The sequence below is a fragment of the Coturnix japonica genome, chromosome 3 (genome assembly GCF_001577835.2).
Source record: "Coturnix japonica isolate 7356 chromosome 3, Coturnix japonica 2.1, whole genome shotgun sequence".
NCBI classification, from domain to species: domain Eukaryota; kingdom Metazoa; phylum Chordata; class Aves; order Galliformes; family Phasianidae; genus Coturnix; species Coturnix japonica.
Window position 1 is genome coordinate 88475269 of NC_029518.1, and position 23088 is coordinate 88498356.

General features: G+C 41.8%; 1 protein-coding gene across 1 annotated transcript; it reads left to right on the forward strand.

Annotated features, from left to right (window-relative positions):
- Positions 1 to 11020: 11020 nt before the first annotated feature.
- On the forward strand, positions 11021 to 15422 carry KCNF1 (potassium voltage-gated channel modifier subfamily F member 1). Its single transcript, XM_015859480.2, has one exon. The coding sequence runs from the start codon at positions 11692 to 11694 to the stop codon at positions 13153 to 13155; it is 1464 nt and encodes a 487-aa protein (XP_015714966.1). The 5' UTR covers positions 11021 to 11691; the 3' UTR covers positions 13156 to 15422.
- Positions 15423 to 23088: the final 7666 nt, after the last annotated feature.

The following is a 23088-nucleotide window of genomic DNA, read 5'->3' on the forward strand; positions in this document are numbered from 1 at the left end:
CTCTGCCTTCCACCAAGACTCTGAACAAGCACGATTGGGCACCTCATCATCACTTTCTATGCTCAGTCCTCAAGCCTGCAAATTTGGCCACTTCATGAAAAATGAAACAGGATACAGGAGCCAAAGATGAAGCTTTGCAGAAAAATGGTGCCCGTATCATGGCAGAGGGAAGGGAGAGAAAGCCTGAGAAAAAAAGGGATGATGTGGTTCATCAGAAACAGGAGGTAGGAAAGTACCAAGAGGAGAAACTTCCATAAGTGCTTCAGAAGAACTCAGCATATTTAACACGTTGAATGTTATGGTAGGGATAGTGAGCAGATAGATAGATGCTTTGCCTAAGTGCTGATTTGGGATCAAAGTAGCTGCACTTGAGAGAAAACCGCAAATCACCTCAAATAAAAATGAGGTTTCATCACACAACAGTAGGGTTTTTAATCACTACTGTGTTACTTTCTAAAAACATTATAGACATTTAATTACCGGACATCAGTGTTTTTTAGGATTAAGATCTGGTATAATCAGCAACTCAGGAAATTTATCTTCTTTCACTATTAATAAATAGAAATAAGGTAGTACTATTTCTCCCTGTCTGCAATTGTGTCAGTATAAAGAGAATATTCTGTATAAGAAGTTGAAAGCATCCCGGTACTTTCTCAAAACAAGTTTAGCACTCAGTGCCTCACCAATTGCTTTTTGATTGCCCTCAACACTGAGGTCTCAATGCTGTTTTCCTGGTAAGGAGAGGGTACATGAAACCCTGTGGTGCTCTTGGGGAATTTGCAATTCTATGGAAATGCTGAGACCACAGAGCCTGAATTTTCTATGAGGATATAGGAGATAAAGCTTTGCTTTGTGTGGATGTCAATGTACCATCAGGTTTTCTTCCAATATGCTGCTAAGATCAAGATGGAAAACCTGAAAAAAAATAACTGAGGCAATTACCAAACAAATAGTTTTATATTCTTAGGGGAGAAAAACTTTAAGCTCAGTCTGGAGCAAGAGAAATTTCAGCAAACTTTATTTTCTGATTTTCTCCACCAGACACCACACACACCATAGGAAATTGATGAGTAATCTCAGATAGAACAAATTTTTCCATCTAAGGGAAGAAATACACTTATTTTGGAATGACAGAAAGTATACACGATGTTCTTTATATAATAGGTAAACTAATTTATAGATTTAGACCAAAAAAAACCTACACTATTCAACTGAAACATCCCACAACTGACAGTAAACATCAGTCCTTTCACTTAAAAAAAGTCCACGTGTTCTTGACTCTGAAGATCCACTGGAATCACCCATTGGTATCCCCATTGCTTCATTGTGGGAAGAAGAGATATTTATTCACATAAAGAATATTGCATGTGTTTATGTGGGTAAAAAGTATTAGCATATGGATGTACCGCCTTTGTTCTTGATTGCTATTCATTCTTTATTGCTTTTTGCTCATTTATGGAATAATTTCGCAGTGGCCAGTGGTACCTACCTGCACATTTGTAATACCAATCAATAATAAGCAGTGATAATGAAAACATTTGAAGGAAAGTAGGATCATCTTGCAAGCAATTTCCAAGTGGGACAAAAAGAAAAACGACTGCAATAATTTTATGCCTTTAAACTAAGACATCCTTGTAGTGAGTTCATGGAAGACAGGGTAGAGAACATTACCAGCAAGTCTGGGTGTTTCTCTGCCAGAATGGTAGATACATGTTTGTGTTTGTATTTTCTGTCTACACTCAGTTTATGAAACACTGGCTTTGATGCTTTGGGAGGACTTGAAAACCAGCCGAGGATTATCAGTAAATAACCCAATACAGGATTCCATCAGAATACGTCAAGTTCATTAGTAACTTAATAGTGACTCAGAAAACAATTTTTTCCTATATGTGTGTTCAGTAATTACATATTTTTTGCTTGCCCAAAAAACATGTGGTATTAACAGCATAATTTGGATGTACCATTGCTAGTACTCAAAGTGTACATGATGGAATTAATACAGATAGAGCTTATGATACACCTCACATCTGATTCATGCTATTAAGCTGATATGCAGGGTTGGTGGGCCATTGTGCCCCAAATGGAACCACAGTTCTGCAGAAGTTAGTTTTCAGTAGATGAAATTCAAGTGTTCCTATAAAAACAAAGCAAAATAAAGCAATCAATCAAGCAAACAAATAGTCAAACAAACATAGAAAAATCTGTAAAATATAGAGATACGGCACATGTGAGGTATCTCTATCACTGGACTTGTTGTTTTGTCTGTTACATACTATAGATTTCTGTACTAATATCGCAGCGTTGCAGTTGAAAAGTGATTGTGGTAGAACCAAAAGAAGATTTTTTCCTAAGATCCTGATTTGAATTTTTGTTGCATTCATATACTGACACAATAGAAATTATTTCCTCTGGTGTTTTATTGACTTTGAGCTGCTCCGGAGATCTGCATCCACACATAGGATCAGCTTTGTTACTCTTTGATCGATGTGAAGAGCACTTCATTAACAAACACCCCAGGGCTTTTGTTAAGGACATTCTTTCCTCTTGAAAAATGTGCACATGGAGAGCAACTGCAGAGGATTCAGGTTTAATAGGACAAGGGGGGCTACAGAGTAAATAAAGGCGACAGTGAGTAAATATCTATGTAGAGGATGTCGACTTTTATTCTTGCCCCGTGGCTGTATGTACAGAAAAGATCCTTTTCCTCTTACAACTCCCATCTGTCATTTCCAATTTCTAAGAAGGGGTCTGGCAAAGAGAAGTGAAGAATGTCGTCAGCATCAGAATTACTGGTGACGCACACTGGAAATAGAACTGATAATTATTTTGACAGAGGAAACTGATGTCAGAAAACACATCTGAGTGAAATTGAAAGTTGCCAAGATTTACAATAAAATCGCTTAATTGAGACGTACCCTCATGTGGAGACAAACTGTTTTCATAGTGCCATGATATTTTTATCATGGGAGAGAAAACATTTAATTTCAGTTTTCAGTTTAATTCTTTTTACTTATAAACTGTACTGCACGAACCGTGTTGTATTTAAAGCCCAATATTAGCATGCTATATCTAGTATATGGAATACAAGTATTTTTACAGTGTAAAATGTCAGTGTTGCCAACTGAAATTTTTGATATTTAGATTTCTTTGACATGCCAACATAAGCAAAAATTTTACAATCCAGATTACTTTTTCTGTCTCGTGTATCTCAATGAACTGTCAGAACACTGAAAATTCCTAGATTTCTGTTTTCTGTATAGCTTTCTTTACAATTAATTAATACTTATCAGCCCTGACAAGGAAGAAGTGTACTTCAAGAACTGTGTGAAGTAGGAACTCGGAATGGTTGATCAGTAAATGGTTTGTCACAAGCTCTGAAATGGAAATCTCAAACAGAATGTGGAGCTGGGGAACCAGGACATAGCTGTGTAAAGATCTGATTTATTTCCGCCCTCGAGTACATTAGGAATTTATTGCAAAATGTATAAAACATGTAGGATCTGATTCTGCCTTCAGTACACTGGTGTAAAAACAAGATAAGAGAAGAAACTGGACCTGTATAATTAATAATAAATTATTTTGAATATTTATAGTGGTGTAACTGTATCTTGCTCTGTTCTCAAATGAACCAAAGGTCAAACCTCCATGATGAGCCATTGAAAATTGCTTTTAAAATCTCATTCATAATCTGTAAAGCCCATTTCTAGGCATAGGTAATTAATTGCCATATTGTTGTGTTGTGTGGGAACCAATAATAATGCATGTTTGTCACATTTGTGGGGTTGTTTGCAACTAGCACCTGTCTTCAAATGTGACAACATCCATGCTTATTGCCAACTAAAAGGAGTCAGGGGAAACTGTTGAGAGATTTGAGCAATTATTTTAATAATACCATATAAATACTGGAGTATTTAGCACAAATAGGCTAAGATTTTAGTTTTGACAAGCAGGTTGCATTGCTGTTTCTATCCTAATGTAGATGAATTTTAGGAAGGATTTCTTCATGGAGATTGTGGTCAAGCACTGAAATGGAGCAGATGGAGTCCTCACTCCTGGAGGATAATCCATGTGCTGTGGCACTAATAGACACTCTTGAGTGATGAAACTTAGTAGGTCAAGCTAGCAGATGGACTTGATGATTGTAAAGGACTTTTCCAACCTAGATGATGCTATGACTCTTATATTCAGTGTAATTACCATTAGCACAAGAATTTCTGTCTGTACGTAGCATGTGTCCAGTGATTTACAGCAAAACGTAGAGGGGGCAGGCTGATCTGGTGGGTCATTCTTCCTCAGCTCTGGTATTACAGTCTCACTAATTGCACAGAAGCTGAAGGACGTGGAGAAAAAAAAAAAAATGAGGCCAGAGCATGTAGTAGATGCCAGGCAGGGACTCTTTTCTCAAGTGTATCTACACTTCTCCCTCCCTCCCCCCTCCCAGCTCTGTCCCTAGTGCGAAACCGATTGCTTGATTATATTTGAACGCAAATAACGCGCAAACCCTGCGACCAGGTTTGGCGGTGGGGAGAATCCAGAGATAAAGGACTGAAAATCGCGGATTGAGGTTTTTTTTTTTACACCCAAGAGAAGTGTAGATACAGAGGGCAGCTGAAATGTACCCACTCCCAGAACCAGAAACTCTGGCTGTCCTGAGATTAAGTGGTGTCAGCAGCAGCAATTCACAGTGAAGCTGAGCAAAAGCAATGAACTCTTCGTTACTCATCCAGACAGAACAATTGCAAATGTCACAGAATGGCAATAAAGAAAGGGCTGAGCAGCAGCATTTTCCATTCATCACTGAACTTCCTTTCATCTCCTTAGCCTTTTTCTTTCTTTCTTTCTTTTTTTTTTTCCTCTGAATGGGATATTCTATAATCTTGTCTTTGAGGACACTGGGCGTACGCACAATGAACCCATATTGTATGCATCACATTGTTCAAACAGGCTCTATCCAGAACAAAGTGAGTTAGTATGCAAAATGTTAAATTAAAGAGCACGTAGTAATGAAAGACATTCATTTTTAGTAAAGTAAAATGAAATCTTAACTGAGCAGAACTGATGGTTGTATAAAACAGAACGGATGAAAGGCTTGACTCACCCATTGTCTAGACAACTCACTCAGGAACATGAGTTGCCTTTAGAGCCATTCAGATAATGTATAAACTTATTTGTAATATGTTTGCCAAATTAGAAGTGTTTTTGCAAGCTGTGAGGAAATATGATGTGCAAATAACTTGTCTGACCACCAGTGTCCAGAGGAAGACCAGAAAATTATTTCTGATACATCATTTACATTCAGAAACTGTAGTTCTGATTGACTTAATGCATCTTCAGAATCCGGCTTGAATTAACAAGTTTTGCTAACTGAAGCTAAAGAGAAAAAAATGGAGATGCTAAAATCACTTTTTCAGGGTAAGTTTTATTGTGGATTTTATTTCAAAGGCAACAAGAGTACATAAATGCTTCCCTACAGCTTCCAATGCAGACACTGAGTACAATACGAAACCGAGTTTGCTTTGCCTCTTTGCTTTGCCTACTGGCAGCAGGACAGCATCGACAAAGTGCTCAAGGCCTCCTGCAATATCTCTCAGTCCTATGGGATTTAATGAAGTGAAACATTCATAGAATCCTCCATGGGTGCCATAAGATTAATTTCATATTTGTGAGGATATGAACTGCACCTCTACAACTGCCTACACACCTTCCTCTTCTGTGTCCCACAACACACTCTGCTCACTGAAAGATGGAAAATTATATTTACAAGAGCCTGTGAGAACAGAAGCTCTGGTGAAGCCTATATTTTCCTCAGCACTGCAATATTTTCTAGGATAAATGAATGTATTTTATTTTTATTACGGCGTATTGATGGCACATACATATATATATTTATATTACTGCTTTCCTTTGCAGCCTTTTCACACCAGAAAATACTTTCCTATTTTTCCTTGCTCTCATAACGCACAAACAGGAGTGCTTTTGACTATGTTTTATGTGAATGATTTAATCATGTCCTTTATTTTGGTTGCCCACAATAAAAATACCAGTTCATATTAAAACCCTTCCATTGTGAAACAGCGCAAATTAAACTTCTACTCATGCTCTTGCACAGAATTAAGTCATAGCTTGGGCAGAGTATTATTAAACACTACTTCAACTCCAACCACTGTGGAGGGCTGCATGTTGAATTAGAAAGCAGATTTCCAGTCCTCTCTCAAAACAGAGAGACTGAAAACAAGACAGGGTCTTAAAAAGTTTTACAGCATCTCCATCTCACATCCTAGTCATGATTCACTAATCTGCTTAATTTGAACCCAGCTGTTAGGTTTTTGCAGTGGAGGCTACATCCTATTTATTTCAAGCCATTTACATTAAGTCAGAGATTTGGCTTGTCCCCTGAGTGGCCACTTAAAGCAGGTTTAATTGTATGGGAAAATAGAGTCATTAATGTCAAATGGAAAGTAAGGCCAATTAAAATGTATAACAAGTTATTACCCATCTTTTAATAAGGATTTAATTACAAGATCTTCTAGAACAAATTGACTGGTTATGTATAATTCTGAACTTGAAAAAAGAGCCAATGTGCCTAAGAGTGGTGAAAATAAACTAGGAAGGGGCTTGTTCTGAAATAATAGCCATGGGAAAATACGTGAGTATGCCACAGATAGAGACATAGAACCAGATTCACAAATTGAAGTTATTCTGAGATACCCATCTTTGTTCAGACATTTCATAACCTATTATTTATGAAATATCAATCCTAAAGATACAGACTGGTGTACAAAAGAATGTAGAAATTTAGTTTCACAACATCTGCATTTGGGTGAGCCCTTCTTTTTCCATATCAAGGGACTGGAAAGAGTCACCTATAGCCAGAAATATCAGCTAGTGGTAGGCATGCTTCAATTCCAGTGTCTCACCACCTTCACAGTATAGAACTTCTTCCTAACGTCTAGTCTAAATCTACCCCCTTCCAGTTTTAATCCACATCCCCTCATTCTGTCTCTACACACCCTTATAAGAAGTCCCTCCCCAGCTTTCTGTACATCCCCTTCAGGTACTGGAAGGCCACTATAAGGTCTCCTCAGAGCAATGGGATGCTCAGGGAGATGATGCCAAACTCAGAGGAATTTAAAAGGTATGGATTTGGTGTCTAAGGATAGAGCTTAGCTGTGGACTTTTAGTGTTATGCGACTGGACTGACTTGATGATATTAATTATCTTTTTCAACCTAAATGATTCTGTCTGAAAATAAGTTGCATGTTAGGTGCTGAGATTTCTTGCTGGATCCATCACAGTTCCAGTCTTGGGGGTGTCACATAAAAGCCTTATGTGATGAAGCAGAAATGTGTGGTTGTATTGAATAGAAAGCAGTTATACTGAGCAGATATCTGGGGGCTATATTGTTTAGGATCCACTGTCATCCAAATCTACTGTTAGTTCTGCAGTCTCTGAGAGCTGCACAATTGCATCTAGCTTGGAAATCATAAGAACTACTTGGAAATCATAAGAAGAACTAAAAAGTAGATGCTAGCAAAAGATACCAATGGCAGCAGGTGACTCAGCTCACCTCAGTATGATCTAGACCAGCCCAAGGGTGCTTCTGGGTACCGAAGCCAACTGGTGACTTGTCTCCATGTAGTCTAGGACACCCTTTGTAGTGTTCAGCATAGGTAGCTGCCTGAAACCTGCCTATTAGGAATGGTTCCTGGGTGCCAAACAGGGGTTGGAAATCATCCACATCAACTGGATGGCATTAGACATATTCTACTTTCTCTCTGTTGGACAGTCATAGCGAGGGCCTTAATCTTTCTTGAACTTGGGAGTGCAGACACAACTCCAAGCACTTTGTATATCCCAGAGGTGCTGCTACACCTTGTGGACCACCCCATGGTGATCTAAGCCCTCCAGGAGATCCCAGCAACCCAGGATGTTGCTCTTCTGAGCCCTTCCATCAGTCTGTAAGGCTTGAGATCCAGATGACCATCCTTCACCTTCCTGAAGGAACCAGTCAGAACCCCAGCCAAAACTTAACACATCTGTATGAGTTGTTCTTTGATGCTGAAAGAAGCTATCTCCCTGTTTCTTATTATCTGTAGGAGTTCATTCCCAGCTCTCCTTGCTTCCAGCCTGACCTGCTTGTCCAGTCCCAATAAATCAGCAGAAGTTGAATTTTGAATCCTTAATAATTGCAGCAAACTACTCCTAAATGAGTTGCAGGGCACCAATTATCTACTGAAATTATTAGATCAGAGAATCTCTCTTTTCATGGATGAAAAATGAATTAAATTAGTGAAATAAATTATTAGTTGTAATTCATTCTGCTGTCGTTTGCTGCTGTGCGATAAGTCTGACTAAAAATAATTGTCAAGTAAGGTTGTCTCAGTCTTTGCTACTAAGAAACAAAATCTTAGTACGTTATGATTTTCCTTGACCCTCTCTCTGGATCATTTACATTTGTCCATGTGGATTTAAAATGCAATCAGATCGCTGATATTTGACAGTCAGGCTGAAAGGTGTAAAGAGCTCTGAAAAGGTGCAAGACAGGAGAATAAAGCACCAGGATTTTAGCAGCTGCATAAGTAAAGTCTTCATAAGGACCAATCTGGCATTTCAAAAATAGTTTCTTCCCAACCTTTTGAGAATGTGCTGAGATTTCTCATTTGAGAGGAAATGATTTCACCTTTCAAACTGAACAATGTGCATACTAATCTTGCAGGAGTTTTTTTTTTTTTTTTGTTCTGCAAAATTACAGGGCAGGGAAAAGAGAATTTTTGGAAGTGCAGGTGGTGCTTTTTGGGTCAGTGGTGTTGGACTGATACCTTGATTTGGTACTGCTACCTGGAGAAAAGCCAAAAGATCACTGCAATGAATCAATGAGTAGGTGTCTGAGGCAGTCAGATACGGGGTTGAGAGCCCAGAAACCCGTTTCTTTGCACTAATTCAGCCTGTCAGTGTTTTAAATTAACTATCTCAGGTCTCAAATTTATTTTTAACAAATTGGCTGTCTGTAACCTCAACTGCATCTGTCATCTGTGCAAGCATGTCAGTAGTATTGGCACCTTCACATTTATTTTGCTAAAATCTAGATAGCCATTCACGGTGGTAAGCAAAGAAGTCTCATTTCAGTGCATGGATAGATGGGTAAATATTTATTGCTGAGCCTCTAATCTTTTTCCAGGTCTACCAGATATTTCTCTTGTCTCAAAAAGTTTGCAGGTCTCAGTAAATATATATGTGGAACAAAATTCAAGTTACATCTTGTTTTACTTCTACCTTATGTCATACCCTGGGGAACACGAGAGGTGGCAGTGACCTGCAAAGACTGATGGTGTGGCTCAGGTGCAAGCTGATGGGTATTACAGTTTCCTGGGCTGTCACTTGAATAAGGTGTTCAAACCCTGCTATACTGCTCCTTGCCCTCTGCCATTCTGCAGCATGGACATGAGTGATCCAAGCCAGGCATTCAATGAAAGCGATAGAGCTGTGGTTCATTCATGTCTTATTCCTCCCCGGGTAACTGGGTTTTGAATGGCAAGAACAGAGCAGCAAGAACCCACTTCCACTTGGCTTTAGGCTTTGCTCTATAAATTGGTGCACGGATGTGTGAAAGACAAAGGACTGTGTTCCTCTGCTTCACAGGTTTCTTCAATCCATCTCTTCATCAGCAAGTTCTCACTCCTTCCTCATGTGAGAGCTCAGGGACAAGGATGGTCACTGCAAGTTCTGAAAGGGCCCGGAGCAGCAATGTAAATCCTGGCCTGTGCTTCCCTGGGAGTCATGACTTATCTCCATGGTACCATAAAGAACTTAGGCAATGTGCACTCTCCATGCCTGGACGAGGAGCTACGAGACATGTTTTAGTAGCATGTGGTAACAATGGTAATGGTTGGACTAGATGATCTTGTAGGTCCTTTCCAACCTTGTGATTTTAGGATTCTATGATTCTAAGAGGTCTGGTGCACAATGTCTCATTCATCCCCCATCAGTAGAAATGGGGTGCAAGTTGTGTCCTGGACTCCCCTATCACAGAGTGATATGATGACAGTGAGCAGATCAAAGCCCTCTTTTCTGTCCCAGGACCAACATGAGTTTGGAGAAGTAAGCTGTTGCTTGATTTGCCCCTCAGTGCTCTCCTCATCTTACCAGTTTCAGAGGACAGTGAATGGAAAGAGGTCAGAACTTATTGAAGGCACAGACCTTTGGGGAGTGTGCACAGAGTGCAGGAAAAGTCTTTCTCTACAGCTACAGTGAAAGCTTTGTGGTCTCTGTTTGGTTCTCAGTAACATGGGTACAAATCAGGGACAGGCTGAGAGCTGGGGTAGTTCAATGTGGAGAACAGAAGGCTCCAGGGAGACCTGAGAGTGGCCTTTTAGTATCTAAAGAGGGGCTGTAAGAGGGAAGGACAGACTCTTTAGCAGGGTCTGTGGTGACAGGATGAGGGGAAATGGCTTCAAACTGAAGGATTGGAGGTTAAGATTGGGTATAAGGAAAAAGCTTTTACAGTAAGGGTGGTGAGGCACTGGCACAGGTTGCTTAGGGAGGTGGTAGGTCCCCATCCCTCGAGACATTCAAGATCAGGCTGGACAGGACTCTGAGCACCTGATGGAGCTGTGGGTGTCCCTGTTCATTGCAGGGGAGCTGGGCTGGATGGCCTTTAAGGGTCCCTTCCAACTCAAATAATGCTATGACTCTATGATTCTGCAACGCTGACAGTAACTCAAAGTACTGGCAGGGAATCACTCTTCTCTCACATCACAGCAAGATTTACATTGGGTATTTATTCCAAAACAGTTTTTTTTCCCCTCTGACTTCTGCCACCAAACAAATTGCCTGACTGTATTTCCCATAGAAGCACTGTACTGCAGCTCTGAACTCCTTTATAGATTATCGTGTACTGTGTTTAATATATGTAAAAACAATATCACTCAGGTGCATGGCATCTTGGAAAGCCTTCCTCTTGCAGGCGTGCGGGTGTATAAATAGCCGGGAGCAGCTGCAGCTGGTGCTTTGCTGGGTTTCGCCAGAAGAGGGTAGGGTTGGGAAAGGAGCTCAGCCCCATTGCGTTGGGAAACAGCGACGGGAAAACAAGCCCAAGTTTCTGCTCTGCACACTCGCACCGACCGTGTGCGGGAGTCAGCGGGGAAACTCGGGAGGACCTTAAAGTAAAAAGAGAACGGAAAGAGAAAGCCCAATCAAAAAGCATCTTTCTAGGGAAACATCGAAGAGGGAAACGGCAACAGTTTTCTGCGGGCTCGCCCTCCCCGAGAACTGTCAGCCACTTTGCAGTAAGCAGAGCACAGGATTGATTTCTCGGCCGTGACTTCCAACCTGTGAATAAATAGCACTTTAGAGAGAGAATGGGACCCGAAAAGACTCTCAAGCACTGAGCAGAGGGGTGAGTTTTATTGAATGGCTTCTTCTCTTTCCGATCCGCTGGAGCTTTCTAACCTCCTGCTTTCAGGCACGGCAGCCCAATGACTTGTCTTTTCACTGCAGCTTGTTGCATCCCTCACCAGGCTTCCCCGAGTGCAGGTCTGTGTCCGTAGCCTTTTCCCCCACCGCTACAGGCGGTCTGGTGGCATTTGCAGCAGAGCTGATTTGCTGCCGATTTGCTTTCATGAGAAACTAAATCCACAAGGCTTTGAAAACAAACGGCAGCCTAAAAATCAGCTAGAATCCAATACCATTAAAATGGCAGGTGACTTTAGGTTTCCAGATGCGGACACTGACATGACAGAGAGAAACGAAGAAACTGAGATCGTAGTCAATGTCGGTGGGGTGAGGCAGGTGTTCTACAGTGATAGTCTGAACCAGTACCCAGAAACACGGCTGGCAGAGCTGCTCAACTGCTTGTCAGGGGGATACGACAGCATATTCTCCCTCTGCGATGACTACGATCCTGGAAAGAGAGAGTTTTACTTTGACAGAGATCCAGATGCTTTCAAATGCATTATTGATGTGTACTACTTTGGGGAAATTCACATGAAGAAAGGAATATGCCCCATCTGTTTCAAGAATGAGATGGAATTTTGGAAAGTGGATCTTAAATTTTTGGATGACTGCTGCAAAACTCATCTGAGTGAGAAAAAGGAGGAACTGGAGGAAATAGCCCGAAGGGTGCAACTGATCCTAGATGACTTGGGAGTGGATGCCTCCGAAAGCCGCTGGAAAAGATGTCAAAAGTACATCTGGAAATTCTTGGAGAAGCCAGAATCATCGTACCCAGCTCGAGTGATTGCTGTTCTGTCTTTCTTGTTTATTTTGATCTCCTCGGTTGTGATGTGCGTGGGGACCATCCCAGACATGCAGGTGGTAGATGCGGAGGGGAACCGTGTGGAGCACCCAACCCTGGACAGCATCGAGACAGCCTGCATAGGCTGGTTCACCATGGAGTACGTGCTGAGGCTCATCTCCTCTCCAAATAAACTCCACTTTGCCCTGTCATTCATGAACATAGTCGATGTACTAGCTATACTTCCTTTCTATGTCAGCCTCACCTTGACTCACCTGGGAGCCAAGCTGATGGAGCTGAGCAATGTCCAGCAGGCGGTCCAGGCACTGCGCATCATGAGGATTGCGAGGATTTTCAAGCTTGCACGGCACTCCTCGGGGCTCCAGACCCTGACCTATGCTCTGAAACGCAGCTTTAAGGAGCTGGGGCTGCTCCTCATGTACTTAGCTGTTGGGATCTTTGTCTTTTCTGCCCTGGGTTATACCATGGAGCAAAGTCACCCTGATACCTTATTTAAAAGCATCCCTCAGTCATTCTGGTGGGCAATCATCACCATGACCACAGTTGGGTATGGAGATATATACCCCAAAACAACTCTAGGAAAACTGAATGCTGCCATCAGTTTTCTTTGCGGAGTGATAGCTATTGCCCTTCCCATCCACCCTATCATTAACAACTTTGTCAGGTACTATAACAAACAGAGGGTTTTAGAAACGGCTGCCAAGCACGAATTGGAGCTGATGGAACTAAACTCAGCTGAGGGGAAAGCTGCAAGCTCCAAGAGTGAACTAGGGGACCTTGCAAGTGAGGGCAAGGAGGGCCCTTTTTATAGCAGCCGGCTAAAAGTCTCCCACAGTGACACCTTTATTCATCTCCTGTCAGAAGAGAAACACTATAGGACCAGGCTTCAAAGCTGCAAATAAACTGTGAGCTGTTGTCTGCGCTAAGCCTATAGATGGGGACAACCTGACAAACAGCTTTGGAAAGGACATGAGGGATCTGTCGGTGCTGGGAGGGAGCACTGCTTTGCTTTTCCAACGTGAACATAAACTAACCCGTGGTACCTCCATCAGCAGTTGGTAAGACTTTGCTGTTATTATCCAAAGTAAAACCATAGGACTCCATTGAGATCAGACTGCTTATAATGATTGCATTCAGACAACAACCATTTGTAACCATGTTAAAGACTGAAAAGTTCTTCCTGACCCGTAAATGTTTGATGATCTGAGTGTGCAGCATTGCCAAATCAGAGCTCTGTACCTATAACAATAAAGAGCAACATCACACTGAGTGTGTCTTCCAGGCTGTGATCAGTGGCTTTGCAGCTAGGAAAATCATTCTCAAAGATTAAAGCAATATTTCACTCATCATGGATTCAGGTTTATAGCAAAATGTTGCAAACACTCTCAGCCTAAAGATATTGAAAGCATGAGCATGTATCTTGTGCTGAATATTAAAGGCAATGAATGGGTTCATTTTTGTACTATGTACCTTGGGGTTAACTTTCTGGATACGTATCTGTTCCTCTTTCAAGAGAAATATATTACTTTAAATAGCACCTGAAGCTATTTTTTGGGCAGTGATGCAAAACAGAATCAAATGTATTTTAAGAAACAAATGAAATAAACATCTGTTCTATCTTAATTACAACATTACAGTCGATAGTTGCAGGTATCTTTCAGGAAGGCTTTATAATCCAGTCAGTTTGAGAAATGTAAGTTACTTTGCAATATTTTTACTTCACCATTAAAGCAAGAGAAGTTGAATGAGAAGGAACCGCTCAATAAAAAGTTTAGGTCTTTGAAAGTAAGTGTAAGGGAAGTTTCAGGAAATGGTGTCATCTCCAAAGGATTCAGGGCAGGACTGTCTATCTGAATGAGCATATTACTAGGTTATTAAGGAAGAAAATAATCAACTCAACCTGTCCCATCCCTACAGTAACTGTATGGTTTTGTGAATGTCAGTTTACAGAGGTAGTAGGCACTAATCAGTGCCTTTATAATCATTAATCAGCATATTAATCAACACCACTGTGTAGCTACTATCCTTCCCAAAAGCAGGTGCTGTCTACGTGTGCATTCATTTGGCGTGAATAAAGAATGCAAAACATGGCTCTTTACTAGAGAGATCAATTGAAATCAATCCATTGGAATGATGCTAGCTTAAAGGGGAGGGGAGACCCAGGGGTACAGATGTTTGTGTACACTGAAAGTAAGATCCCAGAGTATTAAAGGATGAAAGTGGCTGTCCTTATTTCTTCCCTTTTGTGTCAAGCAGCCCTGTGTTCAGGTGGAAAACAGTAGTGTGAGCCATGACCTGTCCCTGAGCAGCTTATACCTGAGACCCCACGCAGACCCCTGAGACTCTTCTCCTGGTATCTGGGCATGTGATGGGGCTGTGGCAACAGGAGGGGTGCAGAGGTGCAGGGTGGGCTCTGCATCCTCTCCTAACACCTCGCTGACCCCTGGGCTCTGGTGAAGGAGAACCTGTCTGCTGTCAATGGCTGCTCTCTCCAGTGGCATCAAGGGCACAAAGGCAAGTGGTGGACCATGCAGGGTGACATTGGCTGGTCCTTAGCATCTACCTGTAGCCCTCCTCTGGAGCAGTGGTAGAGTCCCAAGACCTTTTTCCTCCCATGACCTTGCTTTTAAACCATCTCTTCATCATGTCCTGTCTTAAACACCCCAACCTTGCTCAAAGCAACCCTTTCTCTACCAGAATCCCACCACCAGTCTTTTTCACTCCCTGGCTCTCACCAGAGGGGCACAATCCTGTCCCTCATAGAATCATCAAGGTTGGGAAGACCATTCGGATCATCTAGTCCAACCTCTGGGGTATTCCAGGATATAGATGTGGTTTGCAGCCACCAAAAGTCAGCTTGGTTGGGATACCAAGGGTGGGAGACGAGTAAGAGGAAGGGAGTTGAGCCAGCCCTAGTGGTATGCTTCATCTGTCATGGAGATATTAAATCTTCTTGACTTCCCTCATGACATGCAGAGGGTGGCTGAGAGTGAATTAAGTTAGAGAAAGTGCTTTCCTGAGTGAGGAAAGCACTGTATAAATGCTAAGTGATATGTTTAGCACTCTCAGTACCAAATCTTCAATGCTGTGCTTTCCCATTTATTTAATGTGACATTAAATAAAAAAAAGAACCTCTCTTATCAGAAATAAATGTATTGCTGTATTTCCCCATTGCATTATGCCTTTAAGCACCGGGGTCTGCCTAAGACTGAGAAGAGCTTTGGGGTGACCTTGATGCATCTCAGCCAGGCTGCATGCACTGTATTGGTGGGAGCTGATTATGTAAGGTATATATTGGTAAGACATATGCATATTTTACATGTATGTGGATGGGCAGCACAGATCTCTACCTGTTTGCCTTGCCCACACTGCAGGAGCCCTTGGGGAAATGAAGGTGTTGGCAAGGGACAGGGCATGCTGGCCCTGGGACCATCCAGAGGCTCTGGACTCCCAGTAGACAAAGCAAATGGCCTACCCTTTCTGTAAGGAACTGGGAGGGCTGGGGAGAAAACATTAACTCTCCAAAGAAAACAGTGAACAGAAATGTGGAAAGCAGAGCTACTGTGATTTTAGCTGCCATCAGTCCCCTTCTTGTACATAAACTCTAGAGTGAAACCTTGAAGGGATTGCTTTTATCTCCTAACTAACTAACACCAACCTCAGCTGTAAATTTGGGATTAGCTGCCAGCAGAATCTGATTCAATAGTTTTAGCTTAATGAGCTACCCTACGGTAGATTGGTGGCAATTTTTAAGGCTGTAGGTAAAATGAAGCCTATTTCCAGCCTTCTGGGCATCACACGGGATAGAGCTTAATGGAGTGGAAATTGCTTTCAGATGTGTGGGAGATGGCTGCAGTGATTGGTGACACACGGCATTAATCTCAGGGAGGTAGCAGTCACAGAGCAACCAATGTGTGCTGTGTGCTGAGGCACGTCACAGCTGACATGCCACCTTGGCTTTGGGGACACTCAGATAAAAAACACCTACAGGAAGGGTTTTGTTGCTGGGCTTTTAGCTGAATGTGACAATGATGCAACCTCAGCAACCCTTAGGCAGCTTTCTTTACACCTCATGTTGTCCTTGAATCTCCCTGGTCAAAAAGCCTAAGAGGAAGGACCACAAAACCATTATATTTTCATTCTCAGATGTGTTAGAATAAATGGATCAGAATTCTTTATGAGTTATGCTGGGAGAAGTGCTTCATCTGCCAACATGGCCATCAGTGCTGCAACCCCTGACAAACCCCAGTGTTTCCTGCCCACACTGCTACATGAAGTTACTGGGGACATGCAGATCTGTCTGCCTGTCCATCCAATATTACTGTGTTTTGCCTCAAAATGCTCATGATAGGGCAAGAGATAATGGCCTCAGGTTGCACCAGGAGAGGTTTAGGTTGGAAATTAGGAGGTGGTGGAGTCACTGTTCCTGGAGCTGTTCAAGAATGATGTGGCACTGAGGGACTTGGTCGGTGGGCACAGTGAGGATGGGTTGGTGGTTGAACTTGATGATCTTAGGCATCTTTTCCAAGCTCAGTGATTCTATGATTTCTATGACTATCAGCATTTCTTTCCACACCAGATTTCACATAGCATTTTACCTTTCAGACAAATGGTGATGTGAGGAATAATCTCTGTACTTACTGGTGCAGATCAAACTTCATCAGAAGTTGCAGGAATGTTATCCTTGAATGCTCATAAACTCAGGGCAATGTGTATTTAATGCACTTGCTTTGGCTGTAGACATTCCTCTAAAACAGAAATTGTTTTCTCTTCCTGCAATTAGTCAGATTAGGCCCAAATTCAGTGGGAGCTCTGCCTGCCGTAGGATCATCAGAAGGGGAATGGTGCAGAGGAGCAAACCAGGCTAATGCACGAAGCACACTCACATAAATTGCTAGGGGGAAAATGGAGATGATGGAAAGGTCTGAGAGCTCCAGGAGAAGCTGTGCCATTTCATTGTTTCTTTTCTGTTGCTTTCGTATGTAGATGAAAAGCTGCCAATGCCTTAAAGCTGCCTTTTCTCTTCCCATGTAAGGGGAACCTTGAAAATCTATTTAATGTGCTGGAAGACAAGTACTGCTAAATCATCCTGGTCAGTTAAAGAGGTATAATAGGCACAGGAAGGAAGGAAAGTCTTAAAAGGAATCTAAGTAAAAGACTGTCTTTAAACATTACATCTCAGAATGAAAAGGCTGAATACTACATTGTATATGCCTACAGAACTAGTTATTTTCATTTCATCGCTCTCCTGACCTCAATGGAAAATGGTTTCAGCATGAAATGTTGTGACTCCCTATACTGTAAAGAATTAACCTCTACCCTCTAGTAGGTAGCACTGCAAATAAATGAATCTGTATTCGTCACAGCCTTTGCCTGAGCTCACAGTTCTGTGTTAGAGCTCATGGGATGGTGGAAGGTCAGATAACAGCCGCTGGAGGAAAGCAGCACATCGGGCAGCACTGCAAAGAGTTTTAGAAAGCATTCTGGCAGCCGGCACCTGCTTGGCTATGCAGGAGACAAACTGCAGCACCAACTGCTGTAACAGCTTTATGGGGAAATTCTTTATCACTCAGATGCACTCCACTGATCCCAACCAAAGTTTCTGCTGCATTACAGTTACCAGCATTACAAAATAGGCTTTTTGCATGCTTACCAGCATAGTAATGTGTAAGAGGCAGCATTTTTACTCCATACCCAGAATATGAAAGAGCTGTTGGTCATTGTAGTTTATTTTTGCATTATAAAAATGATGAACCACAAATTGTCATAGTCACATAAAAAATGAATTCATTACCATACGTTGATTTTTAACTTTTCACATCCCTGAAGTCTGAGCTCATCCATTATCAGCAAGTGAGGAATTAACTCTTCTCTCTCAGTCCATTCAGGACTAATTATCATTAAACACTACATGCTATTTTGGTTTCTTTTCCCCTGCTCCATCAAGGTTACTCCATGATTGGACAGCTCATCACTGTAACATTTTTTTCTTTCCTTTCAGCCTCATTTTTCCCATTCTAATCTCAGTTTATCACACTCCATTATTTTGTTTCAGACAGCTGAAAGGCCCCATCCCTCTGCTGCTCACAGCCCATTGCCAATGAGTGGCACGCTCCCACCCAGCACTGTGCTCAGTCACAAGGGCAGGCATAAAACGTGCCAGTGAGAGAAACCACACTGGCACAGGACTTTTATTTATGCAGCAAATCACAGAATCATTAAGGTTGGAAAGGCCACTAAGATCATCTAGTCCAATTGTCAACCCCTCATCACCATGCCCGTGTAAAGACCCCAGCCACCCATAGAAAACTCCCTGATGTGTAATGCTCAAAAGACACGAGGTCTGGGTACAGCAGCCCCATCTGATTTAGCCAAGTGTTTTCTCGCATGTTTAAATTCTGTTCTCTTCAAGAGGACAGAAACACTGTAATACATTTTCCTGGACAGAGATCACGTTAACCATGGGCTTATGTGCTTTGCCTATCCAAATGTGCTCATGTTAAACCTTACATGGCAAAGAACAGATGTTTCTGAACCACATCCAAGCAGGCACCAGCAATTTTCTGCTTCTGGCCACCAATCAGACAGCAGCACAATGAGACCTTGATTGGTCCCTGCAGGGGCAGCTGCAGTGTAAATGAGAATGATTTTCTGCTCATGAATAACAGAGAGAGCGCAGCCCTATTGCTTGAGAGCTGAAATATCTAGAAGGCAGCCTGACCTTTGCCTCCCCAGCTTACTTTGTAGAGACATTACTAAAAACAAATGTAATTCTGTACAATATAACAATAATGATAAAAAAGAGCCAACAATGAATTCCTTTGCTATTTAACAGGCAAGACTCAAGCAGACGTAAGACCTGTACCCTCCCCTGGGCTTTCTCCTGGGCATGGCTGCTGGCCAGCTGGCTACTTCTCACTTGTTTGCAAAGGAACGAATCACACCCTTGCTTGCCAGCAGGTCCTTCTATTTCTACTGGTTGTCACAGTAATAAATCACTTGTTGCTCCAAAACACAGCTCCTATCCAGCTCGTCGGGAATCTGTAAACTCTTTGCAGCACAAATGTCAGCCCGTTGCCTACTGGGTTTCAGACTTAAGGGGTTGTTGTTGCCAGTTAGTTATTTGCATTGGAGCAGTAAATTCCATTTGCAAAAGCCTTCACCATTCAAACTGGTTTGCCTTAGGAGCAAATTAATTGCTGCTGTACGACATCATCCCTGCTGTGACTCACATGCTGCACATTTATGCTGCCTTGGCTGGAGGAGGGAGCACCAGCTGCCAGCTGGACCTCAGCCTTGCACACTGGGGCCATCATGGTCTGCATCATGTGGGGATCCCTATCACCTGGACTGCTCACGTGGGACCTGAGCAATTCAAAGGGGTGTTCAGGTGAGCTTCTCCCATAGCTAATGTACCTGAAAATGTTTCTGATTTGGGAAGAACAGTGCACAGGAGAGTGGATATAACCTCCATGAGGAGCTAAGAGTCATACTGCCTCCTGCCTCGGAGGTTGGGCTGCTGGAGATGGTCTTGGCTCAGCCACATTGGAACCACTGCTCACACGGCAGCAGGCTCCAAGTACAAGAGACTGTAAGAGGTGAATAAACCAGCACAGGAGTCAAACTTTCCTTCGTTGTCTAAACCCAAGTAGTGCCAAAGATCTGTTTGTTATATATTTATTTTAATTATTATTTTTTATCTTGAAGGGTCTACTTTGTTAATTTTGGAGATGTTCAAGGCCAGGTTGGATGGAGCCCTGGGCAGCCTGGTGTAATATTAGATACTGCATGTGGCAGGGAGGGGGGTTTGGAGCTTTGTGATCCTTGAGGTCCCTTCCAACCCCAACCATTCTATGATTCTATGATTAATTGTAGGGCTGTAGATGAGATCCAGTGTGACAGTATTCAGATCCATGACTGAGACTTGCAGGTGTCACTGCACACAGCAGTAACAGTTGACCATTCTGGTTAAGCTTATTGCATATTAACATGTGCCATCCCAAAAAGACTGTGGCTCACAATTTTCAGGGTCTTTTAGAAGGAAAGTAATCAAATTCTGTTTTACACAACTGATGATGTTGCAACTAGTTGCAAGCAAACCAGCTGCTGAAATACCGTGGAGGATAGAGCAGCTCAAGAATCAGAGATCTCAAGAATCAGTGTCACATCCACCAATAGAAAGGAATCATTCCTATATATTTCTTACTGTTCTGGGCTAAATGACATTGCAGCAAGGACAAAGAGTTGGGGGAAAGGAAGATAATTTGCTGGTGGAATCCCTTCTGATGCTTAGCTTACTCATCTAAATTGGTACATAACATAGATTTAAAAAATGAACCCTGAACAGGAAGATGAAGAGACTATGAGGCAAACCAATGATGGTGAATTCAACTCTAGGGAATCCGAAGTTAGGAGTGGAGTTCAATGCACTCATCTAAAACCTCAGAAGTCAACCTATTCTACCTATTCTTCTTGCGTTCTATCAATGCAAGGCATATAATGCTCCGTGATAATGGCAACCTGCAACAAAACATGAAAAATTTGTGTGTATATCGGTTCTGTGATGGGGTAGAATGAGGATACCTGCAGTTATGACGGCCCATGGCTACTGTGCTGGGAACATATCAAGGAATCATAGAATCACAGAATGGTTGGCTGGAAGATACTTCACAGCCCACCCACCCAACCCTGCCATGGACTGGCTGCCCCCCACCACCTCAGGCTGCCCAGGGCCATGGGCTCCTCACAGCAGTTTCCCTTCTAGCTTTGCCACCCTGAAGAATCTGCAGCTTTGGATCCTCAATATTTGATGTGAAAGAAAATGGAATTAGAAACTGCACTATTAACTCCTATTTTGGAGAGAGAAATTCAGTGTTGGGAAAGAGCACGGTTAATGCCTTCCAGGTGATGACTCGAGACTAAGCCTTTCAGAAATCCTTACTGTCTTTTCTTACATTCTGCAAGGAGATCATGCTTCCAAGTCTGCAATGATAGCAATGTATGAACACTGTTTTCATATCTAACCCAACACCAAATTTTAAAGATATGGTGCTTGCAGAATGCTTTTAACTTTGCAAGGGCTTTTTTTTTATATCTTTAGCATTCTGACCCAAGTGTTGTCTTGTCTTTCTGGTATATATCTAGCATTCTCCAGACAGCTTCTCATGCATATTCAAATCTAACAAACAAAACTCTTGGTAATAATTCTGATGTTATTGCCCTATGATTTCAATAAAACGAAGATCACTTGATACATTTTGTGTCTGAGTTCAGTACCCTTACTACAGAAAACACAACTGAATGTAACTTCACAGAGTCATCTGAATAAAGATAAAATACTAACCACCCACGCAACTCAACTAAGAACCAATTAAGATGCTGTCCCATGTTTGTTATTGAAATAAATCCGTGATTTAAATTCAGTGGCGAAACATTTACAAACACTTATTCCATTACTGCATGCTCATTTTTTAGAATAAGATGAACTAGATGAAATGTGACTAATGGTGTAGTTCCATGATGTTTAGTGCCGTACACATACTTAGCATCACGTTCCCTAGTCCTTGCTGTCCCCCTGCATTGAAATGGTGTGACTTCATCTCCCTTTTATTGCAGATGGAGCGACAGACAGGGATTTTACTACAGCCAAAACAGTGCTCACAGTCAGTAGTACTTGGGTATTAAAATACCATGAACTTATCACTCTGCCAGACTGCCTGGTGTGGTGTTATATTGCAGAAAAGATACCGTCATTCATAGCATCATAGAATTGTTTGAGTTGGAAGGGACCCTTAAAGGTCATCCAGCCCAACTCCCCTGCACTGAATAGGGACACCCACAGCTCCATCAGGTGTTCAGAGCTCCATCCAGCCTTACCATGAGTATCTCCAGGGATGGGATGTGCACTGCCACTCAGGGTAACCTGTAGCAGTTCCTCATCACCCTGTATGTAAAAACTTTTTCCTTATGTCCAATCTAAATCTTCACTCTTTTACTTTGAAACCTCTTCCCATTTTCCTATCACAACAGACCCTGCTAAAGAGTCTGGCCCTCCTTTCTTATTAGCCCCCCATTAGATACTAAAAGGTTCAATTTTTCTTTTCCTTTCGAGTGACTTAGCTCGATATGATTTAAGTCCTTTCGGTACTTTTAGTACTGCAAATCCTTTGCTAAAGGACAAATCTAATTGGTACAGTGACAGTGTATATATATAAGTCTGCATATATTCATGTATATGTATCTATACAGTCAGCCCTGCATAGTGTATCAAAATCATTTGTAAGTACTTTCAGAAAAGTTTGCCATGGGTATAATTGAGAAATCTTTTAATAAACAGATTTGTTATTGAGTATATATATAAGCTGGCACATATTTATATGTTTCACCTTTGTATTCATACACGTAGAACTAAAGAAAATTCCTATTAATATTTATTTTCTGCGTGATGCAGAAAATAACCTTTCACACAGCCATGATTTACTACAGAAGAACTCTGAAGTTAACTCAGTAATGAGCTTCAGTCTATTCACATTTGCCTCAGAATTAACTTGTCATTACCTTACTTTTCCCACAAGCAGCACTGAGCTGACTCGCCTAATTGGAAAAAATCCAACAAAAAAGGAATACTGAATGTTTCTGAAAATTAATGGCTGTATGCCTTACCCCCTTTATTTCCAGATGGCAATGTTTTCTGGCGAGTCCTAGGGGAAAATTCTCATTGAATACATGAATATTTTCTCATTCGATAAAGCCATTGCATTCTTCTCTTCAATGAACTGTTCTTGCTCTGGTTGTTTCTGATGGGTATCTGCTGCAATCCCAAGGCAACAATAGCA